Source organism: Paroedura picta, chromosome 6 (assembly GCF_049243985.1).
Source record: "Paroedura picta isolate Pp20150507F chromosome 6, Ppicta_v3.0, whole genome shotgun sequence".
Taxonomy (NCBI): Eukaryota; Metazoa; Chordata; class Lepidosauria; order Squamata; family Gekkonidae; genus Paroedura; species Paroedura picta.
Window position 1 is genome coordinate 87,817,186 of NC_135374.1, and position 17,011 is coordinate 87,834,196.

General features: G+C 41.7%; 1 protein-coding gene across 1 annotated transcript in view; it reads right to left on the reverse strand.

Annotated features, from left to right (window-relative positions):
• Window positions 1-508: 508 nt before the first annotated feature.
• LONRF2 (LON peptidase N-terminal domain and ring finger 2) overlaps window positions 509-17,011 on the reverse strand; it is a 50,245-nt gene continuing 33,742 nt past the window's right edge. The window contains exons 8-12 of the mRNA XM_077343517.1: window positions 16,300-16,421; window positions 14,657-14,815; window positions 9,884-10,046; window positions 5,621-5,770; window positions 509-4,197 (exon numbers count right to left, since the gene is read on the reverse strand). Coding sequence (XP_077199632.1) covers window positions 4,039-4,197; window positions 5,621-5,770; window positions 9,884-10,046; window positions 14,657-14,815; window positions 16,300-16,421 — 753 coding nt within the window. The 3' untranslated portion in view covers window positions 509-4,038. The remainder of the gene's footprint in view (window positions 4,198-5,620; window positions 5,771-9,883; window positions 10,047-14,656; window positions 14,816-16,299; window positions 16,422-17,011) is intronic.

Genomic DNA, 17,011 nt, shown 5'->3' on the forward strand with positions numbered 1-17,011 from the left:
GGGAAAACAAATGCCTACCATATTCACACACTAATTTTAAACAGACTTCAGTAATGCAGCTACTAATAAAGAGCTTCTATTTGTGTTCCATGTTCAACTTCTATGAAGAAAAATATACCCCAAACTATCTATCTGTTTTTTAAGGTTTAGCTAGAGGCAAACAGGTCCTTTGCAAGCTAACAGATATTAAACAGAAACTATTCCTAGGCTCAAACCATACATGACAAGTTACATGATTCTTCCCAAAGGCTATAAAAATAAAAGAATGCCCAGCAACATCACAATGTTACAACAGAGAAATGACCAAAGGCAGATTAACTCCTTCCCTCCCTGCTATCTGCTCAAAATGGCTCTCTTTAAGCTGCTTTTCTGCCAACGGGGGAAAAAAGATAGTCCATATATAGCATGAAACCACCGATTACTTCAAGATGGTAGCTATACGAACTAGATCCCAGCAATAAACTTCAGTATTACTTGAAATAAAAGAGTTAGCAAAAGGACAACTTGACATGTGTAAACTGAATTTCTTTATTCCAAATATCACATAAATACATTTTCCCATGAATATTCCAAATATACATGAAATGAACATTGCAAAAAAAAAAGTTTAAAAAAAAGTTTGGCTTCATTTTGGAGAACAAGAAATGCCAAACATGGTTGTAACACGGATCTGTTTTGTTTTTACTAAATACAAAAAGGCGCGGATTAATAATTTATATCTATACATATGTACACATACATACACACACACTTCAACTAGCTTCAAAAACAGATGAGGATTTCGTTTCAAGTTTTATCTACATAAAATGTACTTAAAAACACATACAAACAAACAACATCAACCTGGTCACAAGCCCCAGATCCGGTTTTGCGTTGCATTGTTGATACAATCATTCCAGAGCTGCAAAATTAAGGCGCTACCAGACACCAGTCCTTCAGACACCCTAGATCAGGGGTAGTCAAACTACGGCCCGCCAGATGTCCATCGACTACAATTCCCATGAGCCCCTGCCAGCATTTGCTGGCAGGGGCTCCTGGGAATTGTAGTCCATGGGCATCTGGAGGGCCGCAGTTTGACTACCCCTGCCCTAGATACTGTATGACTAAAGCATACAGCCTTCTGATCACCATGGCCATTTATTCTGTTTGGAAATTAACTGCAGCGCAAGCTGAAGGAGAAGCAGTAATCTGCTGATTATCAGCTCAACGGAGTCACAAAACAATCTCCATGATTGAAAAGAAGAAAGGAGAGAAGCAGCTGATAAAAGGCCACAGTAGCAAACAACTGGTATAGATTTATGAAGTTCAAAAGACAACTGAACTTCAAATACATCTATTATTTGGAAGCCTCAGAGCTGGCCTGTGATGTAAAAACAAGCTTATGCAAGTTTGCTTTTTATTGGGGAGGCTGGAATGCCTTCTCCACCCTGCCATAGTCAATGAAATATTGTCTCACATGTTTTTCTCGAAACCCTTTTAGACTGCAGACATCCACCCACCCCAATTCTCCAATTAACCTAAGAGAGAAAAGAGGTTTAAAACTCCAGCTTTCATCCTGTACCTTAATTAAAGTACATCTGCTCCTTTGACAGTTTGACTGTTAAAAGAGCAGAAAACGGTACCTTAATTTTAAGGACTGATACCATTATGGACTGACACCATGCTGAAGACTGCTGGAAAAAGTCCGTCCTAAACCAGTGAGGACAAGGAGACTGCAGAGAATACAATCTATGAGAGTGGAAAATGCTGAACTAATAAATTACTGGAACAAAAGAGTTCCTTAGTTATACACCAATTCTCAGTTACTTCATCAATCCATAGAAAGAGACAGAGAGAGAAAATATTTGAGTTATACCTGGAAGTGGTAAAAATGCTTTAAACAAACAAGTCCAAGAGTATTGTGAAAGGTCATAGCAGATGGTCCAAGTTCCCTGCCAAAAATTAATGAGGGCATGCTTAGTTAATGCTGGAAGCTTTGTGAAGTCCAGTGTGTGAACTGGAAGACGGCAGCGGTGGTGGGGAAGTATGATAGCACCTAGGGAATGGATAGAAGGGAATACACCCTAAGACCTCCCTTTTTCTGGTTTTGATGCTCGCTAAAAATACTTGAAGAAAGAACAACAATCACCACCACATAATCTACAAACTCTGGAAAAGGTAGCAGAACTTGCAGGAAGGCTATGGTAGAGATTATTAGATCATTGGTTGCAAGTTACACAGTTTACACTTAAAAGAGTAGTCAGAGGTTGGTACTTAACTACAAAAGGCTAATTCAAGGTAGAGGCAACTACAGTACATTCAGGGTGCATTGATCAGTTCTGAGGAAATTCCTATTGGCAGCTTCGGACTAGATTCTTTTGCCAATCATCTAGTATCACTCAGACTACAATTATAATACCCAAGAATACAGTTAAACAATTTTAAGTATTTCTTCCTGAATTCACGTGCAAGTGTTTACAGCCTCTGTCTAAAGAGAACTTACTTTTTCTAATTTTAAAAGGAGGCACTTTTAAAATATTTTGGTATTGCCACTATTTTCACCTTGCCAAATTATTTGCACATGAGCCAATATTTTACTTTGCCTTCCATTTGCACAATGTGTTAAGATCTGAACCAGCTCAATCCCTCTCTTCCAAGAGTACAACTATTTCTACAGCTTAAAAGACCTCTGCTACTTGCATTGTTTTGTTATTTCGCACCTGCTAAAATTTACTTGCCAATGGGTTGCCTGACCATTTTTAGAAGTCATCAAACAATAGGTACTAACACATCAAAGTACAAATATATTTATAAAACCAACAACAAATTGAAGGTAACACCTGGTTTAAGCTTGCATTGAGATTTGCCTTTACAGGGTTTAATTTGTGCCTCCTTTTATGTTGTCACCATGGACAAAAAGACTTCAAGCACAGACAGTAGTCGGTACATAAAGAGGAATATTAAAGTTTTGGTTTTTGTTTGTTTTTTTAAACAACAACACACAAATCTGCTAACATTGTTCCAGTATAATAAGCTGGTCTGGCAGTTGTATGTACAGGTAAACTGAATCTTGAATGAACATGTAGGATAACCTGAAGTAATAAATTTTATTTCTCCACAGCCTTTTAATGAGCTAACCACAGACCAGCCTAGAACAACAAAGTATATATAAGCTAAACACTGGCCACGATCCAGCCATTAGAGTCTGATATGCTCAAGTGGTAACAGTGGCAGAGACATCCCATGTACTCATTAAATTCCACGACATCATAGGCAATGGGATCCTCCTGGGCGCAGGGCCCTGGGTATAACCACTGAGGACTGGGCAGACTCTAAGCAATTCTATAACGTGGGCTGCCTAAGGTGGTTCTAATTTGGGGTGGGGGGAAACCCAGCTTCCAATACATATTTTAAACATTCTTCCTATTACACACAGCATGCAAATTACAAAACACAAGGGATTAACTTATTCTACCACCTACACAGCTGTTCAGCAGCTGCTCTTCTGGACAGACAAATCCTCTGAAGGGAACACTTTGGCCAGGAAAATCCCAGTTCTCCTTCATACATCAATCATTTTGTCAACAGGCTGCAGATGGGAAGATCATCCTGTTCATCCAGTTGCTGTTCTTTATCAGTCTGAGGAATTTCCCTTCAGCTTGCTATCAGGCATATATTCTAATAATGCATTTCCCCTCCAGTTTCTATTCTACTGTTCTGAGTTCGACTCGTTGCTACTAAGTTGAAACCTCATTTAGGGTTTTGGTGACAATGTAGGGCTCCTAACTTGGGTTGTGACAAGTAGATGGGTTATTTTCAAGCTGTTGCCTACAACCACACCATTAGCTATGTTGTAATTGTGGCACAACTTTGAAGAGGCTTAGATTTCTTCAGGACAATAGGCACTGAGTGCTTGAGTAGCCACTGGATAGAGAGTGCAAACGATGGTGAATGCCGAGATGAGTAGATCAGTGTCATTAGTAGGAATCATTGTTCGATCTTTCCTTTCTTGCATTTGCAACAAGTGGGTTGCAGTGTACAGTCACAAATAAGGCGATGTCATCTGGGTCTTTTGCGTGTCACAAATATTAATACACGACGTATAGCGATAAGCCGGTCTTTCAGTGAGGTCATGGCAAGTATGGCCAACTGGGCCCTGTTCTCTAGCGGCAATACTGCTAACAGCCACCAAGACCAAGCCGGGCCACTGGGACTGCTCTGCAGGAAAAACAAAAGCAAATCGTGATATAGCTATAATGAGTGTAAAGGCAGAATGCAGTGATCAAGGACCTCCCTACTGCCTGTTTGCTGGTACAAGGTTTTCCTGGGTTACAATTGCCACATCCTTCTCCCATGCTAAGTTAAACAGTTCTGCTAATCAACTAGAAACAAAATGATATTTTCCCCTCAGATATTCTAATACTAAGACATCAGTATGGAATTAGCCTGTAATTATGTTCTTTTCTTTCTTTCTTTTTTTTGGGGGGGGGAGGGGTCACAGCTGGAAATGCCGAAGTGAGATTGATACTCCTGTTCTGAGAAGCAGCACTGCTTGATGATAAGGCTATTCTTTCACCATTTACTGGTACATAAAAATATGGATGTATAGCTTATGAATATTGAACGCACAAAAACAGAACAAAGAAACAAAGCTAAACTGAGCATGTAGGCATTTTGGCACTATTTATTAGAATGAATAACAGACTATGCAAACACAAATGTAAATTATGCAAAGGAGGAATGATTTCAATTCAAGATGATGATGTCTCATTGGGCCATAATCTAGATATGTAAGTTATGTGGGTCGGTCAATTCTAGTGCATTGAACAGCTACTGATATTTTTTTCAGTGGACTAGGGAAATGTCTACTTCTGAAAATCTATTATGCCTGACACTAAATCCTAAATCTTTTGGGGCCTAATAAAAGCACACACAAGAGCCCCATTGTTTGTTTAAAAATAAAAACAGCTACAGAGCAAAGAATGTAAGATAGATGCTTATCCCATCTCCAATTCTACAGCCCTAAATTCTGTATTTAGATATTAGAGGAGGGGGAAAGATCTGCCATGGAAAAATAACTGCAAGCAACAAAAATTATTTATTTAAGGCAGTGATCCCCAACCTTTTTATCAATGGGAACCGATCAACGCTTGACAATTTTACTGAGGCCCGGGGGGGGGGTAGTCTTTTGCCGAGGGACATCGCTACCGCCTGAGCCCCTGCTCCGCTTGCTTTCCCCCTGGTGCCCCTGACTTCCCGCTGCCCACTGGGGGGCGCTGCCAGCAGCAGCTGCGCAGTGCCACGCCGCGGGGGAGTCCCATCCAGCAGCTGGGGAGGAGGACGAGGAGGAGCCGCGGCCCGGTAATGACAGATCCACAGACTGGTACCATTCCAGGACCAGGGGTTGGGGACAGCTGGCTTAAATAATACCCCAAAAATATTGATAAAGTATTTTTCGGGTACTTTTTAAGCTCAGTTTAGTCCCTCCTTCATCCCCCCTCCATATTTTACAGATTAACTGTTAGGTAGTTGAAGATAGCATATAGTGGCAACACCAGAAGTTTATGAGAATATTTGTCTATTTCCTTTCCATATGCTAACTTCTGAACTTCACTTAATTATAGATTTGTGATATATTTACCTGTGGCTCAGGTTCTTTCCCTGGCATTGATCCAAAGTGGTTTAAAATTTGTGCTTTCATATTGTCCTTAAGAGAAGTAAACCAGGCGACAGCTTGATCATACACAGAATCATGAAGGCGGACAAGTTCTTCATACTCTGATCCTTCAACCTGGCCAATGTATAAAAACATTATTCTGGATTAATGTTTTCCTCCTATATAGCATGGCAGACAAAGAATACAGGAGAAGCCAAACCCACACATGGCTGCCTTACACTGAGTTAGACCATCAGCCTGTCAAGGCCAGTATTTTCTCTTTGGACTGGCAGTGGTTCTCAAGGGTCTTAAGAAGAAGTCTTTTTTATCACCTACTGCCTGGTCCTTTTTAACTGGAAATGCTGGGAACTGCACCTGGGACATTTTTGCAGAGGCTCTTTTCCTAAGCCACAGCCCCTCCCCAAGTGCCACACTATGCTAGGAAATGACACAGGTTTTTCCAAGACCTCTCCTGCAACCACAATTGATGCAAATGAGAGCTGAGGTCTTTAGCAAAGACCATCTTATTTTTATATCAGAGAAGAGATTTTTAAACTGTGACAATATAAAGTTGCAAAATAAAATTATTATCAAAAAAGTATTAGTTCCTTCTCCCTTCCCAAACAACTACAGACTGCAATAAACATGCAGCAGCATACCCAACTAACTGCATTCACAAACATGTACCAATTACAGCTTACATAGGCAGGCACAGACATAAAAACAGCCAGGTGATAAATTAGCTTCGCTTTCTGATTACCAATGAAAACAATTCAAAAAGGCTTGGGTTCATCAGGGCTGAGGTGGGGTGGAATTTTCTGACAATTCCCAGTCTCATTTTTGTCACTAGTAGTGGTATTGGGAGGGGGGGGATCAGGAAGTTGTATTCCATGGATGGAAATTCCTTTGGTGTATGAAAAAGCTGTATTGGATTTAATCCAAGACCTTTATCCCAGTCATATTATTCTTGTTATTACATAAGCTTTGTCTAGTCAGATCTGTAACATTATACTGGATGAGTAAACAAGATGAAGTGTTGGTTTCTATACCCCACCTGAAGAAGTCTCAAAGTGGCTTCCAATTGCCTTCCCTTCCTCTCCCCACAATAGACGGCCTGTGAAGTAGGTGAGGCTGAAAAAGCTTCTGACAGGACTGCTCTGTCAGAACAGCACTATTAGGGCTGTGACGAGCCCAAGGTCATCCAGCTGGCTGCATGTAGAAGAGCGGGGAATCAAATCCTGCTTGCCAGATTAGAAACCACCCCACTGAGAGAGTCAGTGTTTTCCATCCCGGCCCTTACTTGACGGAATGAGCTCCCGGAAGAGATCCAGGTCCTGTCGGAGTTGACACAATTCTGCAAGGCCCATAAAACAGAGCTCTTCCAACAAGCTTTTGGTTGAGCCAGTGAACTATTAACATCTATAAGAACTCAATCGGAACTCCCCTCCCCCCAAAAGAATATGCCCAAAGGAGAACTCCATGGGTGAGTTGGAATAAACTGACTGGACAGCTGCTTGATGACAGTTTTAAATGTTCTATTATTGTTTATAACAATTTGCAGAATTTTATTAAGGTTGATTTTTATTATTGATATATATTTTGTACTGTGCGTTTTAATTATGTTGTTCACTGCCCTGAGACATCCTTTAGGAGGGCAGTATAGAAATTAAATTAGTAATAATAATATAGTATTTGCTGATGTCTAAGCAGGCCCAAGGAAGCACGGGGTCAAATCCTCTAGTTCCCTTGGCAAATTTCAGACACTTGCCACTTTCTTGAGATTAAACTACGTACCATGGTGGCTGCGACTGTAAAATTGGGGGTAGGTGAATTAAGTATACCACCCCATGTTCCTTGAAAAAAGGTCAGGATAAAATGAAACAAATTAAAAATTGATTGATTTTATTGCAACTTGTATTGCTAATAAACATCTGACTGAATTGCTGAAGAAAGATGGTTGTTATCCATGGCCTGTTTCTAACTGCTGGAACAAGAGAATAATCCACATGCAGGGTATATATCCTACCAAACCACATCTGAACACTGGACAAATGAAGAGCTCAATTCACCTCCCCTAGTAAATCCTCTCTCACTGATGGTTGCCAGAGGATTTAAACTCAGCCATATCTACAACACTTGCAATACTGTTAGGGAGAAAGTCCCTTGTTCTCTTAGCTTGGCATAGGTTTAAGAAGGATAAAATGCCTTCTCTTTAACACAGGTTTTTTATTAAGAGGATTTCACTATATTTAAGGGGAACAATCATTCCCAAATGTGACATTCTTAGGGAAGAGAAGAAATAAACTACATAAAATTCAAAGGCACAACTCTGCAAATACTTGCCCCAATAGAAGCCTCTTATGTTTCTAGTTGCATTATGGAGCTCTATCCAATCAGTCAGGTGTAAATTAAAATGAGACAGTTCAGCCCTTCTAATAAAACAAGTTTCCTGTTCAGGCTAGATTAGATTGACCTTTCTCAACATTTTTACCACTGAGAAACCCTTGAAACATTCTTCAGGTTTCGAGAAACCCCAGAAGTGGCGCAATCATGCAGAACATTGTTAGGAAGTGTAACTGCGTACATGTCCACACCAGGGCCTCTCCCCTTCCCAACCCCTCCAGGTCCAGCATTGGCCATTTGGGTGGGGGTCGACATGATCACATATGGTCATATCACCCAATAAATGTTTAAGAAAATTTAAAAATATATTTTAAAAATTAACTCCCATCCATTTGTGAAACTCTTCCAGAGCTGTCAAGAAAACCCAGGGCTTGGTAATACCCTGGCTCAGAAAGCCTGATCTAGATGCTTGTTGGATATGGGATAACAGAGTGGGACCATACCACTCTCTTCCATGACAAACCTACTTAATGGGCAACCATTTCCCAAGTGGTGATTTTACCTGTACACAGAGAAGGACTTCTTCAGGTTTTCATCTTATCAAATGCACCAGGGAAGCAGCAGGAGAGTGATAAGATTCTACTTGTCATGAGGCAAGAAGAATACAATCAACCTCCTTATGGATATTGTGATCATTTATCATTTGGTGAATAGTCGTCCATATTCTCCTAATGTCCATGACTAATGTCGAACAGTAAAGGAAAATGAGTTCTAGTGTTCTACAGTGAGTGCGTGAAGGAGGAGGGGAAATCAAGATATTCACTCAGAAAGTTTTTCTCTACTATATGTCAGGAAAGGTTATGGCATGTCCCCATGCAATAAAGACTTGGTCTTCTCCGCCGAGCTCTCAAAAACGACAGCTCAGACTATTTTAACATTCAGGAGAAGCTCTGTTTTCCATGTAGTTAACCTCTTCTCTCTACCTGTTAAGAACAGCTTTGAGTTGATAACTGGGGAAACTAGCTGCAGAAATTAACAAGATTAAAGGCCGGTGGCCAAAGCATGCTTGAGAAACATGTAATCTGACAGAGCTTTCTAATGCTACATCTATCTAAAGAAGTCCGCCACAGATACTCACTTAAGAGACCTGATATAACCTGCAAGCTGATTATACGTCATTTCTAATATCTGGATACTAAATACCCCAAAAGTCGCACATGTAAGGGCAATTTCTACTGCTTGAAAACTCATTTCTGCAACAAACTTCTACGTCCTTATTTAGTAACTATTCTGGAGTCTGTAATAAGGGAGAATGGGGGGAATACTATGCAATAAAATTGCATACATTTCCAAAAATCTGCTGCTAGACATAGCCTGATTTCATTAGATCTGGGAAGCTAAACCAGGTCACTCGTATTTGGATGGGAGACCACCAAAGAACACCAGGGCCATGAATCAGAGGCAGGAAATGGTAACCACCTCTGAACATCTCTTGCCCTGAAATCCCTACGAGGTCACCATAAGTCAGTCGTGACTTGACTGCAGTTTCCACCACCAGTTATTGTGAAGCTTAGGGAATGAAATTGAAATTTTGAATGCAGTGTGTTGATTCAAAAGTAGGAAGCACTCAGAGGGGCCCTAATGCTAGGTTACTACATCAGTAGGGAGAAGGGGACAGGACTTCAGCTACAGCAGCAAGAATGATCTGAAACAAACTAAAGCCACTACCAAAAGTGAACAACAAGCCTAAGGAACAGAAAGAGGTTAACAATGTGAAGCTGGGGAGGAGATGGTTATGCAGTTTATTAAACAGCTGATAAAATACCCATAAACACACACAAAAAACAACACACAATAATATCATCTTGGGTGACACAAAGTTTTAATGGAAAGCACAAAACTTACCTTTTTATCTTCCAAATATTCAATGTTTGCAGTATTATATCCGTCTCGTTGACCATGGTTCAAGACTCTGAAACGCCGAACACCAACTGTATCAACAACCGAGCGGCCATCGGGGAAAAACTTCACATCCCTGACCTCTAGCATGCAGCCATAATCAGCAAACCTGATGAGAGACAGATAGAGATGAGATAAATCTATATTAAGGTTGAAATCCTAAGCTTGTTTAGGGAGCAAGCCCTACTGAACTCCAAATGGCTTGCTTTGGTATAAATAATGCTCAGCATAAAAAGGATTTATCAGAAGTGCAAGTGTACTTGAAATAGCTTCAAGAGGAGAAGCTATCCAAACACTGCAGATGACCTCAAGTTTTGAGTTCTTTTAAGTCTGTAAACTGGCAAACACATTATTGCTTAAATACTGTGCAACTCTCCATGGCATTAAATGAGAGAAGGGCAGGATTCTTATCGCCAAGCACCAAAGGGGTGGTCAATAATTATTCAATAAGATTTACACACATAGTACTGTTAGAGACAACCCTGGTGTGAGAATTCTGAGATAAGTTACCGAGCCTTGTTTGAACTAAGGTAAAGGCATTTCTGAAGCTTCAGGCACGATTATGCTTTGCACTGTTCTTTCTGTGTAAAAGGTCTGCTTCAAGATTTCAGGATTGATTGATTTATTACATTCGTATACTGCCCTCCCCTAAGGCTCAGGGCGGTTCACATAGAATGTAAACAAGAACAGTACATCAAGCTCAGTGATTATAAGGAATGAAGGGTAACAATAATAACAACAATAAACAGAGAATGTAACAATCTAACAGACTCATGATTGGGCAGATTTGTTGTATGGGTTCAAGAGAGGGAGGTCTGGGGGCCCAATAGATGCTGTTTAGTTGCAGTCGACAACCAAATGCTTGGTGGAGGAGCTCCCTTTTGCAGGCCCTGTGGAACTGTTTTTATCCATTTTCTCCAAAAATTTTCCACTTTCTGCTTCATATTTTGGACAGTAAAAAAAATGGGATACTGCATCAATTTCTTGCTTTTAGCAGTTATAGTAGTGTTGGCTTGAAAGTATTTGAAGAAAACGTTTCATTTAAACTGTTGGTAGTGTGTTGCAATGCATAATCCTATATGGCCATCTCAAATTTAGGAACTCTTACTATGTTAAGATACAGAGACCGAATTCAGTAGAGTATTTAATCCTGAAATAGAGTGGAGAATATTTCCGCCTAGCATCACTCTGAAGAGGATTCCAATCATATCGAGACAGTTTCTGTGTAAGTAGTACTTGTCCTTTTTGAGTGAAACGTTCTATTTTACATAAACCCAAGGGTCTCATTTTAGCCTCTACAAAGCCATCCCATTTTGACCAGCTGCATTCATATGCTAATAAAACAGTGAGAACTGAGGTGCTATTAACATTAAACAGTTTCTCTTCAAATCTGTTTCAAAATGATGCTTTGTGCTGTCCATTTCTGTGTGAAAGTTTTAACAGAGCATATTGCCCCTCAGTCACACAAATGTTCTCTGCCATCAAGGACACAGGCATGTTTAAGCAAATGAATATAAAGAAAATAAGATCCATTACATTCCAGCTTTGATGAGCCCATTCTGGGTGCCGGGAACAATGAAAGCTAGGGCAGAGTAAACCTATGCCTAATTCTGAACTATGCAAGATGGACAGACGCATTCCAGGAGAAGACTCTACCTGGTTATGCCCAGACAGGAAAGAGCTGCCTCATCAGCTGGGTGACCCAAACCAATAATCAGTTCGGGATGGGAAATCTGACATGTACCCCAGTAGGGAGGGGGGCATCTCTTTTGTGCAAACTGATCATCTCTACATTCTCCAACATCTAGGTGAGATTTAAAGTCAGTGTGACTGAACCCTGATTTGAAATTTCAGGATGGGGTGGGGCAACAATCTGGGTGTGCTGGATAGAGTATCTCATTGACTGTACACTCAATAAATCTCATTAGCATTCGAGACTTGCGTGTGTAGACAATAAATCTGTTCAGCCAAAGAGAGAATCCAATCTCATTGCCTCTATCAGCCTCTCAGTACTGTTGAGACGGTTCGCCTCTTGCTCAGGGAGAATAATTTCCCTAAGAGTTTGACAGCTTCTGGTGTTCATATCTAATGGTATCAACAGGCAGGCTCTAAGAAAACACTTTTTTTTAAAAAAAGGTATGAATTACTAGGAAAGAAATGTGCATAAAGCAAAAGAGGAGGGCAGCTTTTGTCTCTACATATCACAGATGAACTATGTTATGAAGACTGTAACATCACTGTGAGAAGAATACCGACAAAGAACAAGAAATGGCTCATCTAAAGAGGATTCTCTTTGGCATCATCGAATCCCAGCTTGGTAGACACTTCTCTCATGTAGAGTACTCTGGATATTACATTCTGCTCCCATCTACAATTACCTAAAAGCATGTTTCAGAGGCATCAAAGAATGGTAGTTGAATTATTGATAGGGATTCATGCTGCATGCCCTGAGCTGGATAGTCCAGGCTAGCCTGATCTCATCAAATCTCAGAAGCTAAACAGGAATAACTCTGGCTAGTGTTTGGATGAGTCACCCCCAAGGAGTACCAGGATCATGACTCAAAGGCAGGCAATGGCCAACCACCTCTGAACGTCTCTTGCCTTGGAAATCCTACAGGGTTGACACAAGTCAACTGCGGCTTGATGGCAAAAGAAAGGGGGGGGGTAAAGAACATAATGTCCTTGTGAAAGCAAGTCACACTTATGCAAAGATAAAACCAGGGCATTTTACATTTGTTACGAAGTTGCATTTTACATTGTACAAGGGTTTAAACATGCCAGGAAAGGCCAGACTTCCCAATACTTCTAGTTAATTTTCAATATGCCGTTCTACATCCTTTCTCCATGTGGCTGGTTAACACCCTTTAGGGATCTGCAGATTTATTTCCCAGCCCCAATCTTATATTAAACAAGGTAATTAAAGATCTGAAGCAATGCTTTCCATATATTTTCAACCTCATACCGTATATACTTGCATATTAGCCGAGATTTTCAACCCTTTTTTTAAAGCTGAAAAAATCCCCTAGGCTTATATGCGAGTATTTTAAAAAGCTGCCAGAAAGGAGGGTGTGGATGGGAGACAGGTATACTTGCCTGAAGAACAGAAGCAGGAACAAAGCAGCAAGCCCGGGAGGGACAGTGGGAGGGGAGGGAAGAGCAGTCTCCGCCTCCCCCCTCACTGCCTTAACGAGACTAGCATGAGGCTAGCACGTGTTGCAGGAAGCTCTGCAGGAAGCTCTGAAGCCTCTGTCTCAGAGGGAGAGCAGAGGGAGGAAAGGAATGAAAAGTGGAAGGAACAGAAGGAGCACAGGATTGGATATAAAAAGGCAAGAGGGGTCAGAGGGAGGAGGAGGATGGGAAGAAAAGGGAAAAAAGATCCTGCCCGGAAGGGAAGGGAGAAAAGCCACTATCCAAACACCACCCTCGGCTTATATGCGAGTCAATAAGGTTTTCCAGCATTTTGAGGTGAAATTAGGTGCCTCTTATATGCGGATCGACTTATGTGCGAGTAAAAAAGGTAAAGGTATTCCCTGTGCAAGCACCGGGTCATGTCTGACCCTTGGGGTTACGCCCTCTAGCGTTTTCTTGGCAGACTCAATACGGGGTGGTTTGCCAGTGCCTTCCCCAGTCATTACCGTTTACCTCCCAGCAAGCTCGGAAGGATGGAAGGCTGAGTCAACCTTGAGCCAGCTGCTGGGATCAAACTCCCAGCCTCAAGGGCAGACAGCTTCAGGCAGCATTTCTGCTGCCTTACCACTCTGCGCCACAAGAGGCTCTTTATGTGCGAGTAAGGTAAAGGTAAAGGTATCCCCTGTGCAAGCACCGGGTCATGTCTGACCTTGGGGTGACGCCCTCTAGCGTTTTCATGGCAGACTCAATACGGGGTGGTTTGCCAGTGCCTTCCCCAGTCATTACCGTTTACCCCCCAGCAAGCTGGGTACTCATTTTACCGACCTCGGAAGGATGGAAGGCTGAGTCAACCTTGAGCCGGCTGCTGGGATTGAACTCCCAGCCTCATGGGCAAAGCTTTCAGACGGCTGCCTTACCACTCTGCGCCACAAGAGGCTCTTTATGTGCGAGTATATATGGTAAATAACCTTAAAGGCTTCTTAAAATTTAACTGAGATCGGCACACGTTCAATTGAAATAGTTAGAGGAGCGCATAAAGATCCAAAATGTCTGGAGAGGTCCAAGCTACAGTACCATTTGGACCTGCAAGATACTGCCCAAGAAACAAAGCCTAGCTCAAGCTACCGCGTGCCAGAAGCAGCCACTGCTCATTCAAAGGATTACCGTTCAGTACACTGGAAAGTCCACATGAACCCTTGAAGCTGTCTTATACTGAAACTGACCATTGGTTCAGCAAAGCCTCCAGAACATTTACAGCAGGGGTAGTCAAACTGCAGCCCTCCAGATGTCCATCGACTACAATTCCCATGAGCCCCTGCCAGCAGGGGTCTTTCACTGCCTGATTTTTTTATGTGGTGATGCCAAGAATTGAACCAAGAATCTTCTGCTTTCCAAGGCAGATGCGCTACCACTGAGCCATAACCCCTCCCTGGACAATAATAGCAAAATATTCCATCAAGGTATCACAGCCAGTCCCCCCCCCCCACTCAGGAACTTCCAAGCTGCAGGACATTCCTTCCACTCAGACCTTGACACCTTCTCTTGCAGAAATTCAAGACTTGCAAGCAGGCTTCCAAATCCTTTGCTTACCCTTTCAATTCATCTGCTAAGCACATTCCAAACTGCTTGGTACCAGTTTCCATGCATCTTCTTATCATTAACCGATAGCGAGGTTCGAAGACATGAAGGGGGCAGGGAATGGTAGGGAAAGCCATGGTGCACACAAAGATAGGAACATCTTTATTCAAACTGCAAAGCACAAAAAAAGAGTCATTTTTAAAGTCACACACTTATGCATTCAGTCAAGACACATAGCTAAACCCCATATTTTATACAAAGCTTAGCTTTGCTGCCATTCTTAGCACTTTCTAGAACTTCCCCGATGCATTACTGTATGGCTACTTTCTGCAGATGCAGAAAGGGACAGTACATGTACTATCAAGTTCTTCATATTCCCATGTATGACACAACTTGACACTTCACACATATGAGCATAATTTCCTCTTGTCACAAAAGCAGTTAACACTACATTGTGGCAATGATGTCATCATATTTCAGACAAAGCCCAGTGAACATCAGATAGGAATGAATAGGTAAAAGCTTGCCAGCAAGGTGATTCATGGAATGGGAATTCAGCTGTTGATTTTGTGTTTTCTACCCTTACAAAGTATGCTTTGGCATTACTAGTTCACAGGCTAGTTGGCTAGTTTGTGAATCAGTCCCTATGAATTAGATCCCATAGAAAATTTCCATTATCAGAGAAGAGGATGAATGAACAGAGTTTTATTCATGGTACATGCTTTCATATGCACATCTTCAGAGGAGGATGGACATATTCCTGCCTCTTCACTGCAGACCCCTGTCTATTCTACTGCAGACCCTGTGCCCCCCCCCCCACCCCACAGCTGTTCCTGGAAGGTTTCTTGTCTCCTCAATGCAGTAGTTTGAAGGGGGATGGGATGTGACAGGAGGCAGCTCCATAACAGGAAATCCCTTCTGCCAGCAGAACTTAACTGTGGGATCCGAGAAGACAGATCAAGATGGGTACCTGTGTTAGTCCATACGCAGCAGTAGAAAAGAGCACAAGTCCAATAGTACTTTGAAGACTAACAAAAGGTATGAGTCACTGCTCATGTGAACAATGACTCACGGAAGCTCAAACCCTGACCCAAATTTTGTAAATCTTTGAAGCGCTACTGGAGTCTTGCTCTTTTCTATTATGGGATTCAGGCCTCACTTCCAGCTGACTAAAGAAACTACCAATTTGGAGAGTGGCTTCAGGCACCTATGAAGCCAGTTTTAGGTCCTCTTGCCAGTGATGCCGGCCAGCTGCTGGAGGTTTTGGGCAGCAAAGAGAAGGAACAAGCAAATCATTTTGCTCCAATTTATTTGTTTTGTTGCTCACGGACACCAGGTCCTGTGATGAGGTGGGGAAAACATTACAAATAACAACAGCAGCACTAGCAAAATAAATGGAAAGAGGCTCTCCAGATGCCTAGAGAAGTTGTCACAAACAGGCAGAGCTTCTGTACAGAAGTCCAGTTCAGAGGCTCCCGTGTGAACCAAGTCACTATTTAGACTCAAGTGACGCAGACAATCCATTTTGTTTGGCTACATATATGTTAGTGTTGCAAGATTCTTTCAATGAGTCATATGCATGCACAAGTAAGTGGTTGATATTTAAGCTGCCTAGTTAATTTTTATCAGTTTATTTTTGTAGAAAGTCCACTTACTTCGATAATTCCTTCATTTCTTCCTCATAAACTTTCCTCCTTTCAGACAACTCTTCTGGCAAGTAACGAACTATTAACTGTTCAGTGAGAATGGTTTTTTTGTAAGTTCTGCTTGCCAAAAACTGTAAACAAAAAGTTAAAAGCATTTAGGATGTCTCATTTATCCTGAGCCTCCACAATAAGCTGGGGTGTGTGGGGAGGGGGGCACTGTCAAAGTGTAGAGAGCTCTCTCTCTGTTCCCTTTGGGCCTGAAACCATTGTAGAGAATTAGATGACAAGGAAGAAAATGGCCTTGCTTTGACACCCAGCACAGGGGGAGGAGCCCTTGGCAATATCTATGACATTTGCATACTGAGCTTCTTATTCCCTTCCTATATGCAGGTATTTTCCTCCATCCTAACAGACCAGAATTCAAGGACACCTAATGAAGTAAGTGGGCAGTAGATTCAGGAGAGACAGAAGGAACTATTTTCTCAAACAACTTTTGTAACTCCCTGCAGCAATGTGCAATGATGCCCATAAGATCAGGCAGTTTTAAAAGAACACTGAACAAAATGATAGAAGACTGGTCCATCAGTCTTCTGCGATGGATAAATGGGAAAGGGCAGCAACATGGATATTATTTGGCCTCGGATTCCTTGCTGTGGATCATCTAGTTGGCTACTGTGCCAATTGGCACATTGGACTGGGCAGATCATTGGCCTTATCCAGC